General features: G+C 37.9%; 1 protein-coding gene across 28 annotated transcripts in view; it reads left to right on the top strand.

Annotated features, from left to right (window-relative positions):
* RALYL (RALY RNA binding protein like) overlaps positions 1-23150 on the top strand; it is a 652666-nt gene that overhangs the window by 518195 nt on the left and 111321 nt on the right. For 18 of the 28 annotated variants that reach the window (XM_069466280.1, XM_069466288.1, XM_069466300.1 and 15 more), the window contains one exon: positions 21392-21424. The exons of the other annotated variants lie outside the window; for them this stretch is intronic. In XM_069466280.1, the coding sequence (XP_069322381.1) occupies positions 21392-21424 (33 nt within the window). The remainder of the gene's footprint in view (positions 1-21391; positions 21425-23150) is intronic. 28 annotated transcript variants of the gene reach the window in all.

Below are 23150 nucleotides of genomic sequence, written 5' to 3'. Positions count from 1 at the left end.
ACATTATTTATCAGGGCTGAACAAGTACAGGTTTTTATTCACCTAGGAGCAGCCCTCCCAGTTGCAGGGAACACAGCTTAGTAAGACACGTAGTGCATAAAGTTCCAGCTGAATGATTTTATAGAGATTATCGGGCACATTTCCAAATAGCATTAATATTTTGTGGCTATCATCCAGGTGCCTTTTGTAGCATCCTTCCCACCCCACACAGATGACCATGGGAATCAAGATTATCACTGCCAGTAACTTAAAAACTCCTTTATATTCTTTCAGGATAGCCTACAATTACCAGCATCACCATTTTAAGATCACCACAACTGGTGGTGGTAACCACGAATGTGAGTTATATTATGATAACTTCAGTAATCAAAATCCTTTCCGAACACAAACCAAGTAAGGTGACTCTGCCACAAAATATCTCTGTCGTTTTGTTCACCACTGGACCTCCATGAATTCTATTATCATCCTTCATGGTGGCTCTGGCACATCATGGGAAAGGGGGACCCACTCAAGTGGCCCAAAATGTGCCCTAACATCTTGGCAATAGAAATGAAAATAATGGAAGCTAATTTCAGGTAATGCCAAATAGCAAAATCAGTATGGAGGAAAAGCATACTGGATGTCTTCACTGCATTGATTTGCACTGTTTGTTGAGAAATGTTTAGCAATTGGATATTGATCATTTTATTTATTTTCTGTCTCTTGTTATAATTTCAAAGATAATACACATTCACTTTCAGAATACTCGTGGTGTCAGTGCTTCCCTTTGCACTGGCAAAGGCTTCCTTCCATTTCACCTGCCTACCCAGGTGCGTACAGAAACCATCTAGGAACGGACTCTGATTACTAAGTGGAGTGTGAGGAAGAGAGGGAAACATTTTTTTTTATATATTTTTTTATTTCAGCATATTATGGGGGTACAAAAGTTTAGGTTATGTATATTGCCCTTCCCCCCACCCTACTCCGAGTCAGAGCTTCAAGGGTGTCTGTCCCCTAGACAGTGCGCATCACAATCATTATGTATGTATACACCCATCCCCTCCCCCACTCACATCTGCCCAACACCTGATTCTGTTATTCCTAAATGTGGTATCCCAAGAATGGAAAAATAAGCACGACATGTATTCACCATCAGATTGGTTTCACTGATCATCACCTAAGAGCACATTTAGGGAAACATTTTTTCCTACTCCCCTTACTAATACATCCTGTCCTTCTGAAACGGATGCAAGCCCAAGTACTTCCATGCCTACTTGGTTGATTTTGAAAGTATGCTGTTGCTGGGTCTGTGTAGCAACTGCAGTCTCTTTTTGCTGCTGATCCAATCTTTCCTATGTGACCAAATAATTGACATGTGGTTGCCAATAACTACAATAAAAATGAACAAAAAAGCATATACTTCTAAAACTCAAAAACTGAATATCTATACATCTATACATCTGGGTAATTGAGGGTGAGTTCTCTCTAATGAGTCCCCAAATGAATGTTGAAATGTTTTTGTACCAGAAAAGGTCCCGAAAATTCACTTTATTGAAGGTTTAAAATTGCGAAAATGTTTTACATGAGTTTGTTTGGTAGAAAAAGTATTAGGCCTAGCGCCTTAAACAACCACAGCATTGCCAGTGGTTTAAACTTGATCTCTTGTTCCTCAGCTTCTTTGGCTGTGTAAAGAAAGATATAAATGTCTCCTGAAATATGATAAATTAAGGAGTCTGGAACTATTAGAGATACTTCACAAATTTTAGTTATCCTCATTATTCAAAGATTATTCCAAGAAAAAGTCTATAATAAAGTATTTTAGGAGGTTATTTTAAATGAGTGTTTAGCTATGATCATGTTGTTAAAACTCACACCGTCAACTAAACAGGTTAATGTTTCCTATAACTTCTTAAAAGAGTTTTTTTAAAAGATTAATTTTACTTATAGTAGGTCCCTCATATTTTAACACTAAGCAAATATAACTTGTAGACCTTTTCATTTAAAATGTTCAAAAAAGTGCTGACACAATACCCATTAAAATTGTTCTGCCGCGGGCAATTCTCTCTACTAGGTTAAAGAATGGCCTGTTTGCAGTTTTCTGTTTTGCTTTTAATGCATGAATATCCATGAATATCTTCTTGCATATGGGGAGAACAGGGTAGGCATAGAGGGAGACCTTAATACAGAGAATTCATCTCTAAGACCTTTGTAATTTACGTTGCTAGTCTTCAGGTTGTTTGAAAGACTATAGTTCTGTTTGTTTGATTTGAGGTAGTTTTGGATGAAATCAAAAGAAGCAAAACCAAGCAACCAATTTTAAAAAGAGGAATGTAATGCGAGCCAAGATTTAGGTGAAAATTGAGGAAGGAGTGAGCAGGTAGGATCAGGCAAAAGTTTAATTATGCTAAGAAAACTTATGCAACTACAAGGTATTACTTGGGAGCAAGTCAAGGCAAAAAGGGGAGCATGATGATAATCTATGTAAGCATGTGGTAAAAGAAAGTACTCGAATATGTTGGAAGAATCTATTTTTTTCTAACTCTATCCACTGACAGAAACTTATTGTATAGGCCTTTATATGAAATTATCTAAACAGCAAAGCAGGTATCACCCTAAGTAGCATTTACACAACACACACACACATATCAAAGCTGATGTCATTTTTCTTATGAAGTCTCCCAGTAAAAGCAAAGGATAAATAAACTGCAGTAGAGCAAGCCACACAGGATTCCTTTCTGTTTCTCCCAAGGCAATTTATCATCTTGAGACATGCTGTGACAAATGTATCATCCTATGAAATCCTAAGAGTGGTGCTCCATACAGCTGGATCTACAGAGTGGGTTTGGTTTCAAATTACCAATATGGCTGCATACTTAGAGGAGACAGAAGGCAAGAGTGGGCGGACCCCTTATTTGGATTGTTCACCCAGCCACAAGGACTAGAAGGAAAATATTATGTTTGGATGTCTACAACCTTTTCCAACAGTGACCACTTGACCTTAATAATACTCCTCCTTTGGGGTGGCGAGAAGTGTAAAAGGCATGGTAAACCTAGTATGAGAAAACTGAAAATTCATGTCGTCCTTAAAGTTGGCAGGTGCAAATGAAGACATGCAACTGATTTCTTCTAGCTGTTGATTTACTACATGTTAAAAACTGTAGCCTGTCACGAAATAGTTGCTTTCTTTCATGTATATATAAACAGGGTTTTCTGCTGAACCAAAGATCTCCTCTTAGAAGGACTCATGGCCTTATATGCTATATGCTCCTTTCATCTCACTCTGTGTTCTTCTTGGTTTGTATGACACGATATTGAGTTAGAGCACAGACAGTAACCCTGCTAGTCCCTCCCAGAGCTTAGGAGGAAGGTGTGCATGTCATCTGGCTCGGTGGTTGTGCAAGTGCTCCCTGCCTGGAATAAAGATGCTTTGTGGGTTCTATCTTCCAAAGGGTATTGAAGTTGGAGTGTCTTCATTGTCAGTGTTGATTTCATTTGTTGTCATCCTTTCGTTGGTGGTCTTCATTGTCTTTGGATTCAGTGACCTGCTTCTTGTTTGAGGGCCATTCTTGATAGAGGATTTAGGGCCTTGAGCTTCTAAAGTAAGTTAAATTCACAAGTCCGTTTTTAAAAAAAAAATTAGGATTACCTCATTCTTTTATTGCTCACCAAGGGCTCATATCACCTACACCCTGTCAATCTACCATTTCTTCAAGATCCAAGGATATGTTTCCCACTCCACAAGACTATGAAAGAAATTCAAATGTGTCTACAGATCTATCTCCAAATGAATCAAACTAAAATATCTTTAATGTTAGAGTGCTACCCTGTCATCATATTGTTGGGGAAATATAATTAAAACAAAATCTTTTCCAACCCAGAAATCCTCTCCACAAAGGTACTAGAGAAAGAAAACATTTGTACCATTGAATAAGCACTAAACCAGAATGTGGTGTGTGTCTCAGGCAACCCTCTAAGAAATTGAAGACAGAAAGAAATCTCTCTCTTTTATATAGACAGACACATACAACCTATTACATAAGTGTTTTCAGGATGAGCAATAACTAGTCCTCAAGTAAAAGAACTTGAAAGCACCATTTGTCACAGATAGTTCATCCTAACTTTACCTGGTAGTTGGGATGACCTATTTATGCTAGCTAATTGACTTCATCCAAAAGAAAAACAGACTTCTCTTATCCTTATGACAGGAGGTAATTTTATAATTTGGAGCAGCTCCTACCTCTCCCACATCAGCTAGCTGTTAGGGAGCGGTCTCCCTTGATGCTTACATTTCAAAGGGATGGCTCCCAGATCCATGAAAAAGACATCCCTGTGTCTTAAAGCTGACAGCTGACAAAATGCCAATCTCGTCTTCAAAGGGATTTATATACATTATATACATTTCAAAAAGAGGAGAAAGTAGTTTTACAATTAACAGTTTTCTAAAGTAAATGCCCAAATCAAAAGGAATGAAGGGAGATCTCTCCCCTTATTTTCAACAGAGAGAATTAAAGCTCTTATTTTGTTTCATCATTTTATTGAGCTCTCATTAATTCTAGCATTTCTTGTGTTGATTCCTTGTGTGGTAAGTTTCTAAAAACCTCTTATTTTTAATTTGTATTTGTCCCTAACAGCATAAGGAAGACAATCAAGGTTCAGAAAGAGTGAGAGCCAGCCAAGAAGTCCCAGAGTTAGGACTGAGACTCAGGTTTCTTGCCTCCAATTCTAAAATCATACTATATTTTTCTTCTTTTAATTTTAAGTTTTTAGGGTTTTGTCTCATTTTTATTTAAAATAGTACAGTTGAGAGTGCTAGTTAACTACTGGCTTGTGAAGATTGATGGGAAATTCCTTTTTTATGCCCCTTCTCTAGCAGTTAGAGCCCTGATTGCTCCTCTAAGCACCTGCAACCAAAACAGGCCAGGGCTTTCCCTGTAACAGTTTTCATACATTCAGTGATGCTGTAGGAGAAGACTGACCTTATCTGCTAACAACTGAAATAAATAGTAACAAGAAAATTGTCAAAATGTAGAAAAATGTTTAAGCCCATACAAAATGAGGAGAGGAGAAAAGAAGAAATGATTATTGACAATATTCATGGACGCAGCTGGATTAACAAAAAAACCGAACAGTCCTTTTTCCTCTGCCACATCTTGTCTCTTACAAAGTGGGTGATTATTTTTAGCCATATAAAATCATTTTACAAAATTAACTAATTTTATTACCTTTGTAAAACTATATTTTCCCCTGGCCAATTAAAGTTTGAAAATACTAATGATAAATTATAAGCTAAAAGATGTTATAGGAAGTTGTTTTTGATACATTAATTATGAGCAAGTCCTGCACAGTAGGAAAGTAGTTTATAGGTTTTTTAGCTTTGGTTGGCTTTAAATATGTTAATTACAAAACAATCCACAATTTCTTTGTAAAAATTACATAAACTATTTGATGTCTCCCTGAGAGTATTTCTGATTGTGTTATAAGTACTAGAAGTGAAGCTAGAAATGCCTCCTTTTTTGATGTCTAGATAGAAGAGGGCAAAAAGTCAACATAGTCTCACTAGATCATCAGTTGACTATGTATGATTCATGCTTCACACAACAATTGATTCTTCTGGAAATTAATTAACTATTAAACTTTCAAAATTTCCTTCCAGTGGAATGATAACATGATTGATAATGTATTCTTATCAGTATTGTTACATATCAGCATACTCAGGGATCCTCTTACAACTCTGAGTTGACATCTATTTTGCTTATGTTTACTCTATGGGAGAATCAAAGGACAATAGTTTATGTTTTAATATTTGTTTGAAATACCTCCTATTCTCTGTCCTGCAGATTTCAGTGGTCATTAGAACAAGCACTGGATTGAAAGTCAGGAAAACTGCAAACCAAGTCGTGCATCTGCTACTACCTAGCCACACAAACTAAGTGATAAGAAATTCAACCTTTTTTAAGCCCAGTTTTCTCATAGTAAAATGAAGGAGTCCAATTAAACTATTTCTTAGTTTATTCCCATTTCTAACGTTCTGATATTCTACTGTTTGTTTTTTAATCCAGAGGCTAAAGTCAGGTATTTGGTCTCCATTATCCAGTTTATTCCTTTCTTCCTTTGACTTTTATGCAGTGTCTTAAAAAAGATATCCATATCTTTTGACTAATTCCATCTTTTAAGGCGTATCTAAGTAGATAATCCTAAATATTTTTAAAATGTAAACAAATGTGAAATTATTCCCCAATGCTCTTTGCACTTTTATGTATAACAGTGAATAATCTGATATAGCCAAAATATTAAGCATCTATTAGATGAATGTTCACAAACTGTTCATAATGGCATGGAAAAGGATTTAGCATTTAATTAGAAAAAAAATTATATAAACATCATGACCAAAACTACTTAACAAATGAAATACATGCAGAGAAACAAATAGAGCAAAATAATAATTCTAATTGTCTTTGCAAGGTGAGAGTAGAGCTGATGTTTTTCTTATAACTTTAATACTTAATGCAAATTTTCTTTAAGGAGAATTTTATAACCAAAAAAGATATATTTAAAAATCAGCTTTTTTCAGTGGTAAATGGTAAACATTGTACAAAAAGACTCATGCAGGCAACAATGAAGATTTGTGTGTGTGTATGTGTGTGTGCTTGGTGTTGGGCAAAGCCAGTTAAATAGATATAGCCCTTCATCTTTAGAACCAGACTCCTTTAGTCACCATGAGTTTCAGGAAAGTTAATTTTCTAAAAGGGCAACTTCATTAACATCAGCTTCACAGTTCGGTGCGGTCCACAGCCCTGTGTGGAGACACGGTTACCGCCAGAGCTAACAGCCGAACACGGCCTGTCAGTCAGTGCCCACAGGACGAGCGACAGCTCCACGTGCAGAGGGAAGGGCAGGGAGCAGGGTGCAGGAGGAGAGCTACTGAAGTCATCTGGTCTTCCAAAACAAATAGTCAAAATATCTGAGCCCTTCCATGCTGCGATAAAATAAGTAATCAAGAATGCGTGGTGATGGCAGTTCTTCTGACTATAGATTAGTGAGCCAGTAATAAGAAAATGGCACCTGCCTCACAGTAACTGTCCCTTGTTGTGTTTAAAGCTGTAATTCAGCTGCTTTGTTGCTGCTGACGCTGCTTTGAAAAAGCATAGTGTGGGTGAGCTACAAATAGTGACAGAATAAAGCCCAGGTTGTAGCCTTAGTATGCAGAGCGTGGGCCATCAAAGAAAAAGAGGAGAGAGGTGATGTATTCCTAACTCTTAACAGAGAGAACATGTCAGTACAGGGCAACCAATGGTAATGAGTACAGTAAATGTATTGGAATGTACTTTTTCAGAATGTGATACACCGACCAATAGCTGAGTTTGAAAGGGAAATAGAGGATGACCCACAAAATACAGATAATCGTGTGTGAAATAGCATTTTGAGTTGGATCGCTTAGCAACTGTTACAGGTTTTCTAAAATCTTATTCTTACTAAAACTACCCACAATGTCAGTGGCGAAGACACTATTATGATATTGTGAAAATTCTAGAAGAATTAAAATAGAATTGTAACTTCTAATTTTTTGATTTGCTGACGATTATCTTTTTCTCACTTTTTTCTCTTTAATACTCCAATTCAATATATCAAATCTCATGTTTAGAGAGTTGAGAAAAGAAATATTAAATGACCAGTATTTGAAAATATGAACTAAATTGAGTATAGAAAAGTTGAGACTTTGGCACAGAAAGCATAAAGATATTATAAAAGAAATAAGTAATATCAGACATTCATTTTTAACTGAAAAAGAAATATATTATTTTTTAAAAACGTAATGCTGAAGAAATAAAAGAAAGACTAGCCTTATGGGTAGGTGAAGCACAATGTGGGCAGGCAGTTACAGAAAATCTATACCCAGTCTGGTTGCAGAGAGTTGCTGTCATTGTCATTAATGGGTTACGAGTCATTTGGCCAAGATCTAGGACAAAGTTCCAGCCCTGGGATGTTGACTGATGTAAGCAGGGTAACTCAGCTAGGCAATCCAGTATGCTGGTGTCCATAAGAGATGGTGGGATGGCGCCATTAGGACTTGGCAACCAAAACAGAGCTGAATTTTAGGGACAGACCAAATTAGTGGTGACAGATATGAAGGGCACAATAAATACTTCATATAGGGTCTGCTCTGAGGGTCTATTTAGGAACAATGAAGACTTACAGAAGAATTTCTGATCCTAGCTATTTTGAGTGAATCACACAATCTCAATCCTGCAAAGATGACTTATCTCTTAGCTTCTACTCACAGGGCTCACTCAGGGACAGCCGGCCAAATTCAGCCTGTGTTAGAGACTCTCAGTGGATCTAGTCAGGGAGAAGGAAATATAAATTTGCTATAAGTTAGATATTTATTTATCAATTAATTATTAAGCACTTACCAGGAATTTTTCTGGGCGCTGAGGATAATACATCAGTTAACACAATGTAGTGAAGTTGCTACAACTAAACAAAAACAAACCAATTAATTATTATGTTAGAAGGTAGTAGATGCATAGAAAAAAAAAATGAAGCTAAAAAGAGAGGCTGGGAGTACAGTGGTGAGAAGTGGTGCAGTTTTTTATAGGGTGGTCAGTGAAAGCCTAGCTCAGAAGCTGCTGTTTGAGCAGCTATGAAGGAGGTGATGAGCAGGTAAGGTGATACCTGGGGAAGAGATTCTAGGTAGAAGGACCAGCTAGCAAAAGGCCCTATGGCAGAAGCATACCCATATGTTAAAAAAAAAAAAAAGAAGAAGAAGAAGAAGATCAATGTTTCTGGAGCAGAGTCAAACCCAGAGGCCAGGAGGAGGTGAAGGGATAATGGTCGAGAGATAAATGGGGCACCAAATGATGTAAAGTCTCATAAGTCTTTGAAGTAGTCTGGCCTTTGAAGTACTCTAAGTGAAACACAGAGCCTTTGGAAGGTTTTCAACAGAGGAGTACCGTGACGGAACTTCAATTTTGAAAGATCACATTAGCTTTACATTGACAATAGGTTGTGAAGGAGAAAGGGTAGAACACTGTAAACCTGGCAGGAGATTACAGTGACATGGATGAAACTGCAGCAGCTGAGATGAAAAATAAAAGTGGTTATATTACAGATATATTTTGAAGGCAGAGCCAAGAATATTATTGACAGAGTGAGTATAGACTGTGAGAGAAAAAACAGAGTCGAGGATGTTGTTTTCATTATCTACTGCTGGGTGACAAAATTTACTGACTTTAAAAAAAAAAGTTGTCCTATTCAGCAATCTGGGCTGAGTTCAGTTGAAGAGTTCTGCTCTACACAATGTCCAAGATGGTCTCAGCACTTACACATCTGGTACCTAAGCTGACATTGGCTAAGACGGCTGTGGTTGGCTGAGCCTCTTTCTTCACATGGTATCTTCGTGTGGTTAATGTAGGCTTGAGCACATTATGGTGGTCTCAAAGTAGTCAGAGTTTTTACATGGACACACTAAACTGGGTTGAAAATTCCAGAATATCACATCTGTCACATTCTTTTTATGAGGGAAAATCACAAGGACAGAACACAGACTCCACATCTAGATGGGTGGAGGGAAGAAACTGATTATGGCCACACTATCTGCCAGAGATGTGTCCAAGGTTTTTGGACTGGGCAGCTGGATGTATGAAGTTGCAATTAAGTGAGATGGGGAAGACCCCCACGGGAGAGGTTAGAATAGGCCAACAAGAGTGGTGAGTGAAAGTATCAGGTAGTCAAATGAATATCCAATCTGGAATTCAGGGGCAGGTCTGACTGGATGTGAAGGTAGTGAGCTATCAGCATAAACGTGGTATGCAAAGACACAAAACTGGTGAGAACAGCAGGGGGGTAAATAAAGATAGAAAAGAGAATTCCAAGGACTGAGCTGTAGAACACTTCATTTAAGTCACCAGCCAAGACGTCTGGGAAGAAATGACTAGTAAGGTAGTTGGGCTGAGTGGTTTGAAATACAGAAAAGAAAATGTTTTCAATACAAAGTAAACAGTTGGGTCAAGTGCTCTTTAAAGTTCATGTTAACTAACAATTGATCATTGGACTCAGCATCGTGCAGGCTCCTAGAGACTTTGACAAAAACAAACAAGACTTTGTGTCCCTCAGGTTTTGAGTCATGCCTTGATCCTGCACAGTTAACTCAGGGAACAGCTCAGGAGAGGATGGGACCTAGAATTATACACTCACATGCATATAAGATAGCCATACAGTAAGAAGGATTCTAACATGAAGCCAAAACACAGCCCTGCCAGTCGGTTGGAGCTTCCAACACAATCCAGGAGAGGTAGTGTTGAATAATCCAGGCAGATGACTGGCATCATACAATTTTGTCAGCATGTGGCAGTTAAGACCATTAAATTCTAAAACTAAGTGCCAGGATTTAATTCCTTCAGAGAGCAAAGATTGCGGGGAGTGGGGAGAAGCTGGGGCAGAGAGAGGTTGAGGTTACCCAGACAAGAACTCAGAAAAGAGATTAATCCACCAGACCATTGTGTGGGAAGAGGACAGAAACATAATTAAGCAAAACACACACAAAAATGAGTTGTTGTTCCCCAAGCCTGTATCATACATTAGCTACAACTTAGTCTGTATGAATTTCAATTGTTTTATTGAGAGAAGGAGGGGTAGGGGTGAGGTTGAAGCTGGGACCTGAAGGCACTTGAGCATGTGGGGCAGAGGTGAAGAGTGCACAGTGGATGGGGGTTCAGAGGGGAGAGGCACACAAAGACACAAGTCAAATGCTCACCCCAACCTACTGGACCAGACGCTGAGCATATATAGGTTATGTCATTTGGCACCATTTATACTCCACACCACTTATTACGACTAGCAATCAAAAAACTGCATAGCATTGACTCTGATGTCTTCATCTTAAAATGGAGAAAAAAAGATAAATGGCGTCAGCATTCTGCAAGGAGCAGGAGTGAGGATGGAGATCTGAAACTGGACAACTGTGACTGATTACCTGCTTCCCCAGTCTGCACTCTGGACAGGTGCATAGTTTCTCCGTAGCATTTAACCGCCATTAGCAAGCAACTAAATAAGACAATTGAAAGAGACAGCTGAGCAGCCACTGGCTAGTTTTTCTTTCATTTACTTCCTTTTACTACATGGGTTTGGAACTGAGATGAGACAATCTTGCTACCTGAAAATAATTTAGTTTGAAAGTGTTTCTTTTCAGAAAATCATTTTTCTTAGTTTAATAGAAACATCTGCAGAGTTGTGTGCACTGTCTTCCAATGTGAGGTGCCAGGGGGTTAATCCTAGAATCATATTGGAGAAAGGGTAAGACCCCACACTCTGTGTCGGCCAAATATCTACCAGCACCATCCCTGCTGCTGCCCCAGAAGCTGTTGAGGAAAACAGTTCAAGTCTCCCAGGAGAATCTGCCAATGGTTAATGATCTTTCTTGCCGGGAGGTTCTTCTTTATCCTTCACCTCCATTTCTCTTGCTGCAGTTCAATCCTCCCAGTAGAGTTATGAAAGAACATTACAGCCTTTCCAAGGGAGATGAGCCTTGCAGCCTCAATTTCCAACGTGGCAAAAGTCATGACGGTGTCAAAACTGCCACTGAGATTCTTCCTTGACACCAAAGCCATCCATTAACCTGTCCCTGGAGTTAATGGTGGTGACGGCAAATGGAACTTACAAAGAGTCCCGGATGATTGCCCTAAGCAGAGATTTCAATCAGCCATGAAAACCCCTTAAAAAGGTATCACAGAAAATAGAGAAGAAAGCTGCTTTTTACTTTAGAGAAATCAAAGCCTTTGTAGAAAAATCCCGCCATAGGATTGAAGGAACCTGGCTCTCCTCAGCATTATAGATGAATTTGATGTTCTTCTAATGGTCAACAAATAACGTATAGGAAAATAGTACAAATATACTATGATATTAAGATTCAGGGTCTTTCTCAGACTGCCTGAGGAATCATCCTGCTCTATGACTTTCTAGCTTTAAGGTCCTGGGAAAGTTAATCAATCTCTTTCTGCCTCAGTTTTGTCATATATAAAATAGAGGTGATAATCATACCAATTACACGGGAAGGCTATGAGGATTAAATATGTTCAAATGCTTAAAATAATGTGTCAAATTCCAAATATTGGCTATCACATGAGGCACTGAATAGACTTCATTATTTGTATACATTGACACATGCACTATATGTCCACAAATGTTAAGTTCTACTGTGGACTTTATACCTCTCTATTTCTTTCATAGCTTAGAGAAAATTTCTGTACCTTTCATTAGCACAAATTTGGTAAATATATATTTGGACATCATTCTGTTCCTTTTCCTTTTATCCTGTGGCAGACATAGGTTAATTACAGCCCTCTTACACCCTGAGGCCTGAGTAGGTTTTAGAATTCTTGACAACACATTATTCCCAGCAGCCACCATCAATTAGTCAAGAGTTGACATGAAAATTAAAACTTATTTGACCTCTCAGCTTGGGATCATACAAGCTTTTAAGGGAATGATTGTTCCCACCCTCAGCCACCTCAGACCATCCCATCACAGTCTCACCCAGAGCTCCGCTTTGCCACAAAGTGTTCAATGTTGACAGGACACTACAAAAGGCTGCACGTAGGACAGTCCTTGTGTTTCTATCACAAACAACAGCCTTATAGGGAGCCACAGCTGAAGAAGGGATATGGTTGACATGAGAGTCCACTGTGAGTGTCTGCTTTTGGTCAGTGTGCATCAGTATCAGGGGCTCCTTCTTATTCAACAAAAGATGCCGCTGCCTAACAAGGTGTACTCAGACATCTGTGAGCAGACAGAGATGAGGAAGTCAGTGCCAATACAGAGTAAGTGCTTCTGCCCATGCTATGCACCCAGGAAGCTCCTTCCCAGCAGGCTTCTGGGTCCCCACATCAGACCTCAAAAGTGTGTCTCCTAGGCATTCGGGCCCTGGTTAACAGGCAGAGGGTCAAACTCCTGCAATGATGAACCCACTGCCAAGATTATGGCATTATTAATAGTAACTCATTATTATAAGGGTGAAGTCCTCATGACCTAATTACTTCTTATGGATTTCACTTCTTAATACCATCACAATGGCAATTAAATTCCAACATAAGTTTTGGAGGGCACAATCATAGCACTGTGTGACTTTGAGAAAATTATTTGGTTTTTCTGAATTTCAGTTTTCTCATTGGCTGCTATCAAAATCACATGTGTTAGAGGGCTTGGCACAGTCACTGCTACATAGTAAGTTCTGGCTTTTGTGATAATTATTGGGTTCTTTTGTTTTGTTTCGTTTTCTGTTAAAGTGACAGGAAGAGACTAACTAAGAGAATAAGCACCACAGGTAGATTCTGATTTTCCATGAATCTCAAAGAATTCACCTGCAGTTACCCATGAATATCCTGTCCCTATTACATAAAGAAGACACTTTTTTAAAATCTTTCAGCAATAAATGACCTTTTAAGAATATTGATAGAATTGTGTTATATTTTAATATGCAAAATATTCGGTAATAAGACATCTAAGAATCACTTGGCAAGTGCTTACCTTTGATCAGCCATCATCTTTTGTTCACATTTAATCACTTACCTTGAAAAAAATGCCTGTTTAATTCAGAAGGCTGTGGAATGATGAAAATGTCATGTGGCTGTGTTTAGATTACAAATGGTTAATGACAAGATGTAGACTAAATTTTAAATCTCAAAACAAGATTCCTATAATCCTTGAGAAGTATAGTAAGTTACTTATAAAATAAATAGTGTATCAAAAATTCCATAAGTAACAAGCAGTTAGGTAAGGGATAACTCACAATGATCTGGGCCACCATCATACCTAGTGTGGAACCAGATAAAAAGTCCAGTCAGTGTGGCATTTACTGTGTTCTTTACCCTTCCTTATAGTACAGAGCAGTGGCTAAGAGCATAGACTTTGGAGTCAGGCCTGTGATTAAATTCAGACTTCATCACTTTGTTCTGTGTCTTAGTCCATTTTTTGCTTGTCACAGAATACTGCAGACTTGATAGTTATAAAGAATTTAAGTTTATTTGGCTCACGGTTCTGGAGTCTGGGAAGTCCAAGATCAAGGGGCATCATAAGGTGAGGGACTTATTACTGCATCATAACATGGTGAAAGGCATCTCAAGGTGAGGAAATGCATGCAAACCAGAGAGAGAAAAAGAGGGTCAAACTTCTACAATAATGAGCCCACTCCCAAGACAATGGCGTTCTTAATAATAATTCATTAACATAAGGATAAAGTCCTCATGACTTAATTGTCTCTTACAGGTCCCACTTCTTAATACCATCATAATGGCAATTAAATTCCAACATAAATTTTGGAGGAGACATTCAAATCATAGCCCTGTGTGACTTTATGGAAATTATATGGTTTTTCTGAATTTCAGTTTTCTCATCTGCTATTGTCAAAATTACATGTGTTAGAGGGCTGGGCACAGTCACTGCTACATAGTAAGCTCTGGCTTTTGTGATAATTATTAGACTCTCTTAGAATTTGGAGAAGAGTGGTGGGATTGGATAGGATCCAGCCACACTGTTCTTTTCTTTGTAAAATATTTGTGCTCATACTTGTCTTTAACACACTTTTTGAAATGCATGTGAAAATTCTTTTTAAGAAAAAAGTATGCAGTAAAAAAAAAAAGAGGCCCTCCACTCCCTATTAAGAGATTATTTAATTTGTAAAGGTTTAACAAACTAAATTTCAAACATCACTAGATTTGGACATTAGCTTTGGCCTGTAAATCGACTGTAATCTGTATCTGAGAATGTTAACCCTCCTCAATTCCTGCTCTTTTCTGGCTTGAATTAAGCACAAAAGAGCTACTTTCAGAGAGAATCTTCTCTCCCTTATTGATTTCCATCCTACAGAACCAGATTGAAGGCTGGCAGCATAGATCTAGGCTCAGATTTGCTCAGTCAGTAAACATTTGGGGGGCATTTGCTCTGTGCTGGGTGTCATGCCAGGTGGAGGTTAATATATAACTGCTGCACTAACCTCTTCTCCAACATGCACTCTCTATTTCTGTTAACTAGCCATGAATACAGGAGCAAGGATCAAAGGACTCAGGGATTAAAAATTAGTAATAACTATGAGGGTTACTAATTTATTATGCATTTATCTATTCACTTATTTAAGTTATCTAGTTACATAATTATCTAATGTGTGCATTTATTTATTTATTCTCACAACAGCTCTGTGAGTTAGGTTATTATTACCTCCATTTTGCAGATGAGATAATTGAGGCACAAAGAAAAGTGCCTTACTTCTCCAAGGCCACACAGCCAGAGATGCTAGAATCAGGAAATCTGACGCTAGAACCTGTGTCCTTAAGCCCTTTGGCGCACACATCTTAAACATAGATCAGGGCTTGGGTTGTCATTACTAAAAAGAGTAGATTGGATATTAGCAATATCGCTGCCTGGTAATTTAAACTACCAAATTCTGTAAATAAAATAGGTAAACATTCTTATAAGACATATTGGATTCATTACAAAGCAGTAGTCTTTCAAAAACTTCTGAAATCATTTCTGAGAAAACAGTATGTGCCAAAGCACGGAGGAAAAGGCAAGACGTGAGAAAGCAAGATGCCACCCAGGCAGTGAGCAATTGGCTCACGCAGGGGTGGGGAACCTGCAGCCTTCTGATTTCAAGATTGTTCTTTTTCAAGCAACAAAGGAGGCAAAAAAAAAAAAAAAAAAGCTTCATCCTTCTCTGCTGCACCCCTTTTAATAAGAGTATATGTTCTGTAAAATTTGGATTCAGTCAAAAGGCCACACTTAAGGACCTAGAAGACCACCTACAGCCTTAGGCCACAGGTTCCCCACCCCCCAGACTGCAATGGAGAACAAAGGCTAGGAAGGTACACGGGGACCAGATTGTTAATGAACTTCAGTTATATAAAGCGGTTTGAACTTTACACTGTAGGCAAAGAATGGGAGGAGAGCTAGGGAAGCAAGGCAGGGCAAGTTCATCCAGCAAAATCATTACTGAGCACCTCCAAGGAAGTGGGCATGATTGTAGGTACTTGAAATACAGTGAATTTGTACCTTCAAGGAGTGTCAGTCTTAGTGGGGAGCTCAACAATTACTCTAGCAATTTTTAATGCCCCATAGTTAAGTGTTACAGGGTACTATGAGAACAGTTTTGAAGCACTCCTAACCAACACATTATGCCTTATGAGAAAATATTAGTACATCCTAGAAACACTAAGAGATTTGTAATGAGGGGAATTACATGGTTACATTTGTATCTTACAAAGATAGTTATGCTCGTATCTATGGCTATTCCAAAGAAATACTGAAGAAGAAAGGCCATTGAGGAGATTACTCTAATAGCCCACATAAAACATGATGACCACTTGAACTGTGCAATAAGAACTGAGTGGTAAGTATAGAATGAAGGGGGCTTTTGGCAACAGAAACAGAAGGCTCTACTGAAAGTGAGTGTTGTTGGAAAGAAATTAACAAGAATGACTCTAATCTTTCTAGTTTGATCAACTCAGTGGCTGAGTGTTTCAAGCTAGGGAAATACAAGGAAGAATAGAATGAGGGAGGAAGACAGTAAATTTAGTCTGAGCCGTGTTAGGTTAGAGGCACCTACAATTAGAGATGTTTGGTGGGCAGCTGTAGCCATTGTCATAAATAGAACAATGCTAGAGACGTAAGTTTCAGAATCCCCAGCACGCAGACTTTTAAAACCAGATGAGATTTCTCAGCAGAGCACTGAAGTATAAAGAGAGACAATGTGCCGGTGCCTTAAGGCACATGTAAACAAAACAAAATAGAGAAATAAGATGCGGCTACCCTGTGAGACATGAGCACAGGAATTTTGGAGCCAGACTGCCTGAATTCAAATCCTAGCTCAACCACTTACTAGCTGTGTGACCTTGGGCAAGGTACATAATATTTTTCAGTCTCAGTTTCCTTACCTGTAAAATGGAAACTATCTCAGAAGGTATCATGATGTTTAAGTAAATTAGTATTTATAAAATTTTTGTATAATAATAATTTAGTAAATATAGTTTACCTTTTGTTAAATACAAAGTATTATGATTCCTTTAGCGCCAAATATCAGTCTTCATTTTATGTTCTATTTTATCTCTACCATGTCTTATTTTTCTGAAGGCTAGGGTTCCTAATTCTAGTGGGTACTGAATGAAATATTACTAAATTCTGTGCCTATTTCATGAGAAAAGTAAATCTTAGGAAGGATAAAAATCAAACCCGTTCTTCAAGAAACAATTACCTTATAAAAAAATCTTAGGAAAGTTCTCTCTAGGCATATCATAATGTGATCATCTGTTTCTAGGTACTAAATTGATAAAAAAAAATTTCTTCAAAGGTATGTTTCTCCTAGTAGTTTTCTTCTTTTACATTTTTTCACTTTTCAGGCTAAAGTTACTAAAATAAGCTTTTCAGACATTGAAGCATTTTCAGCCCTTAGAGTTAACAACCTGTCTTCAAGCATCAGGATCCGCTCTGTGCCAGGAACTGTGCTAGATGCTCAAAATACATAATCTCACGTTCTTCCTAACAACCTTTTGAGGTAGCTATAATGCTTGCTATATAATTGAGAAAAATGAGGTTATTCAGAATGTCTGAATCATCTATCTCACGGCTAGGGAAGCTGACCGAATGTAATGAACTATGACTGAGCAGTTGGTTACAAACCACAGCATCATTCCACCTGGGCCAGTCGTCACTTTCCTCTGCAGCGCATCCTCATTTTGCAGATGAGAGACGAGGTAGGATGAGGTGGCTCCCCACCAAGACTTCCTGCTCTACTTCACCACAGAGGATACTTGAGAGTCCTGATACCTTGGACTTGTCTTCTCTGGTTTAAGGTGATTGATGAGCAATAATGTTTCCTTTCTGCTCAGTTCATAGAGCATCGTCAGCAACAACCTCCCATCTGGGCCCACCAGGAAGCTTAATGCAGAACTGTTGAGACTCTCCTGTCTAAGTAGAGTACAAGTTTAATATCCTTACCAGTGTTAACAAGACTGTAAGTTTGCTTTTTAATTGGAGACTATTGTTCTGATAATATATCATAGTGATGAAGATAATAAGGATTAGCTCAGAGTCAGGCTTATCCCTGTAAGATGAAGATGTCAGGACTGGCTTTATCAAGGAGTTAGATTGAGATACATTTAAAAGATAAATAGATCATGCATAGGGAAAAAAAGGAAAGGACAGTACTCTGGTATGGAATGCTCAAATGTACCAAAGCAAAGCTAACCTAGATATGTCTGGCTGAAAATGAGTAATTCTCCTAGAATAAAGGTTTAGTAGGAGAAGTGGTAAAGAGTAAATGTGGAAATCTGGTGCAGGCATGTTTGTGAAGAGCTTAAAAGTTTGAGTACCATCTTAGGGTTTTTTTAATTGTCAAGAAATATGGTGACATAAAAACAGCATTTTAGGGGAATATATCAGTAGGATCAGAGGCTGAAATGGTGATGTAGAGAAAAAAATCATATTATTCAGAATTTCTAAATATGGAAGAATTTCTTGATATGTATTAACAGTAAAGAGTGCCTATTTTGAGAGGTTATTTCCAGTTTCTTCCAACAAGATAATTATATTAATATCTCACATGTTGGCACATTTTTTCTGTAACGGCCATATAGTAAATATATTAGGATTGTGGACATACACTCTCTGCCATAAATATTCAACTTGCTGTAGCACAAAAGCAGCTTTAAACAATATGTAAATGAAGTGACATGGCTGTGTTCCGATAAGCTTTATTTAGGACACTGAAATTTGAATTTCATGCAATTTTAATGCATCACAAAATAGTACTCTTCTTTTGATATTTTCCAAGCATTTAAAAATATCAAAACCATTCTTAGCATGGGGTTGTACACAATCAGATGGCAAGCAGAGCTTGGCCTACAGGCCAGAATTTGCAAACCCTTGGTCTGTAGAACATCAGTCAGAACTCTCAACCTAGCATCATTTTGCAAGTTCTCCTCTGAAGTCTTCTTTCTATTCATCATTTGGAAGGAAATCATTGCAGTGTTGAATGAAGTAGCGAGAAAAGAAGGGAACAACTAGCGAGTCAGACTAACCATATGAACCACTGGAGTCAGCGGGGCAACATACGTCCTATATGCTCCAATCCAACAGCTGCTTGTCTGAAACCTTAGGAAAAAAGAAAAAAATCAATCAATCAATTCTACTTCAAACACAGTCTGAAGTCAGCACTTTGGTAATTGCAGAGGGAAAGGCAAAAGTGGTGGGCTTTGCTTTTATTCTACTTGTTTATGTGATACCCTTAAGGAAAGCGGTATAGTGCAGTTCTTAAAGCGTGTGAGCGGCAGCATTGAAGGAAGCTTAGTGTGCGAGCAGTGTGTAAAGTTGGGTCTCTTTGGAGAGACCGGTGAGGCTGGAGTAAGTAGTGAGAACCAGCCTGGGAATGGAGCACAGGTGGGAATGTGAGAGTCACAAAGGAAAAATTGACAGGACTTGGTAATTAATGAGACGTGGAGGCTGAAAAAGAGAGAGGAAAAAGATACAGGATGTTTGTGAATGCTCTCACTATCTTATTCAGTGCCACTAAGAAGCACACAGCAGTGAGAGGCAAGGGACAGTGTAGGGAGTGGGAAACAGGGAACTTACGAGGCTGGAGGGCAGCACTTCACACAAGCAGATCACACACGCACACTGAAGTCCCATAAATGTTAGGCTGAAATTATTGGCAGGTGCAGCAGAGAGAAGGGACCTCATTAATACCCACATGTTATATATGTGTGAAGTGTTATCAGATGAAAGACAAGGGTGAAATGGTATCATCATGATGTTGATGGTCCCAATAAATAAGCAGTCTCTGCCATCATATTCTATGGAATCCCTCTCATTTCTTCAAGCTGATTTCCTTTTGCTCACTTGGCATTTGTCATGTCCTATAAAGCAAATATACCTAAATATTTTTCATTATTTATCTTCAACTTTCCCCCCTAGTTCTGTTTGCTTATCTGTATCACAACATATGAGAAAAATAAATAAACACAATAAGACATTGTATCTGCAGGTAAAGATATACATAATATTGGAATTCAGAAAAGGAAAGTTTACATAGATACACTCCTCCAAACACTTAGCACTATCTATTAATTGTATCTGCTTCATCTATACCTGTAGCTGTCCAGGGGAATGGCTAGGGCACTGGCTCCCTAAAAGGGTCACCTTTGTGCTATGATCATCTCCCCAAGGCAGCAAGGCATGTAGCAGTCTCATGCAAGTTCTGCCTAGAAGTGCACCAAGACATATTTCTAACAAGTTATTATTTTACATACACAGAATGTAATAGAGATAAAAAAGAGATCATTGTCTTCATTGTTTAGATTCAAATAAAAGTTAGCTTTTTAGTCTAATTCTAAGACATCATTTCAATTGTCCACTTCAATATGCAAAAGTTGTCAGCTGGTGCTCAGTAAATGTTGCCAAATTAATTTCCTACCATTTCATATAACTATATATAAATGAAATAAGTTAAAATATGAAAGCTTCTTAAAAATTGTAAACAACAGGATTTAGTTTAAAATATCATTAATTTGCCTACATTTCATACATATTTGTATCTTAAGAGACCTATGATGAAAATAATGTGGCCAATATACAATTATCAATGGGTCTCCTTAATTATTAATCAGGAAATATTTAGAAGTGGATCCTTTTCTGATCTATTTAAATTTTGTAAGGAATAGAAAGTTAATTTATAAAATTAGAAAATTCACTAGTCGCAATCTTGGCCCATTTTATAATGAGGAAAATAAGCTACAGAAGTTTTTTTTGGTGGCTTTCTCAAGATATCACAACTAACCAGAACCTCCAGGATTGGACTTTCACTTTGATATATTAGAAGGTCCAGAAAATACCCAGTTCTTAGGAGACACAGAGGAGGCAGAAGGACCCTAATCTGTGACCGACACTACCCCCACTCCAAGGGGTGCTACTGCCAGTCTATATGTATGGCATGTTGCTTTATAACACAATATTTACCCTGGAAATCAATTATTCAGCTAATATGTAACCAAACACATTATACATTTCTTCATTATTACAACCGCCACAAATAAATATGTAGAAACTTCTACAAATTACCATGAATAAAATAAATGAGTAGATATAGGCAGTGCAAATCAGAATTAGGCTAACACTATTATCATCTTAATGTATCATTTAAATGCTATGTTCCCATTCCAAGGTGCTCTCATTTTACTAGCCTCTGCATTAATCCAGCCAGAATTTGAATTAGTCCAAATTAGGTCTTAATATATTATTTATAGATTTTTACTGGTGCTAAATTATGTGTTTTCATTCAAACTGGTATAATAATTCTGTCAGGTTCATGTAAAAGCAATTTTTGAATGTACATTAAATTGTTATATTAAAATAAAATATTCATGTTTTTTCATAGACTTGAATCAAAGGAGCCTTTCCTGTCTGTTGGGTGAGTATATCCAAATATTTTAAGTAGTAAGTTTTCAGTTCAAATTAAAAAGGGCCTTTTTTTTTTTTTTTTTTTTTTTTTTTTTTTTTTTTGAGACAGAGTCTCGCTTTGTTGCCCGGGCTAGAGTGAGTGCCGTGGCGTCAGCCTAGCTCACAGCAACCTCAAACTCCCGGGCTTAAGCGATCCTACTGCCTCAGCCTCCCGAGTAGCTGGGACTACAGGCATGCGCCACCATGCCCGGCTAATTTTTTGTATATATATATTTTAGTTGTCCATATAATTTCTTTCTATTTTTAGTAGAGACGGGGTCTCGCTCAGGCTGGTCTCGAACTCCTGACCTCGAGCGATCCACCCGCCTCGGCCTCCCAGAGTTCTAGGATTACAGGCGTGAGCCACCGCGCCCGGCCAAAAAGGGCTTCTGAGATGGCATTTCCAGTCATTTAACCCCATATTCAAAATCATAAAATATCATTGCATGCCTCATTTCTATCTATGTTTTATAAGGACTTAACTAAATGGTCCCTAGGCTATACTATGACCTCAGAAATTCAGCTAACAAACATATATGAAACCCTGTATCTTCCATAAGAGCTAAACCAGGTACACAGTGATTATCCATATTCTCATCATGTAAAAATATGCTCAGATTGGTCTTGAAAGTTCCTCTAAGCCATAAGTTCACTATTTCTAGTCTGTCTACCAACTTTTGTACTCTGTTTCTTTGCAATCTACTCTACTCAGTGACTTTTCACCTGCCTTCTGTAAATCTGCCTTCACAATCTGTATCTGTCTCCTCTCCTCTTTCATTTCACTTTCATTTCTACAATTTACTCACATTGACTGCTTCTCTACACACAAAGCCGAGGAAACCCGAGGCAGAGTTAGGTAAGACTAATGTTTGCCTCCTCTGATGGGTGCCCTTCTGAGTCACAATACAGGTCTTAAGTATAGTATGTTGTTGACAAGAATACATGTGTACTATTTTCAGGCATTTATACCTAATTAATAAGAAGCAACATTGTTTGCATCTGATCTGTCAAATAATCCTTTGACAAATATATTAAAATGTCTTATGAAGGAGTTTTTACATGTGTGGTATTATGGTTGATGTTGTAAAGTGTCAGAAGTGTTGGAAGTTGTGATCTCTAGCTTACAGAAAACTATGCTATATTTGATGAGAAAAAAAAAAATCACATATAGGCAGCCACGATATTCGTGCTTAATGACCAGAAACACGGTATGGGGTTAGGTTTTTAAATGATCAGATCAGTTTTATTTTATTATTTTGTTCACATCCCCTGAATATTTCTATCACTCATTGAGCAACATGGTTCCCCATTCCTTTCTATTCCCCATAATAGCATTTCAGAAAGCCATTTGAATCCTGGAAATCAAAATAATTGTTAGGAAAGGTGGAATAGAAAAATGGAGTATATGCATTTATTGGAGGACTTCATGAAAAATGAAAGGCCAGGTTGGTCTGACCCCAAAAAAATCATTAAAGCATGCTTTTTTTCCTACATTCATCATCAGCTCCTATTGTTAAAAATCTCTAAACCCAAAGAAATCTTTTATTTTGAATGCATATGTATCTGCCCTCAAGTCAAGGGGGCTGAAATAGCTTCTCTTCATGCCTCACTTAATGCAGTTTCTCTGCAGCCTTTCCTGTTCTCCTGACTACTTTGAGATGAAATCCATTTTTTATTGCACGCCTCTGTTTTACAAG

The sequence above is a fragment of the Eulemur rufifrons genome, chromosome 3 (assembly GCF_041146395.1).
Source record: "Eulemur rufifrons isolate Redbay chromosome 3, OSU_ERuf_1, whole genome shotgun sequence".
NCBI classification, from domain to species: Eukaryota; Metazoa; Chordata; class Mammalia; order Primates; family Lemuridae; genus Eulemur; species Eulemur rufifrons.
Note: the sequence above shows the minus strand (reverse complement) of the source record. Positions and strands in the feature narration are given on the sequence as shown.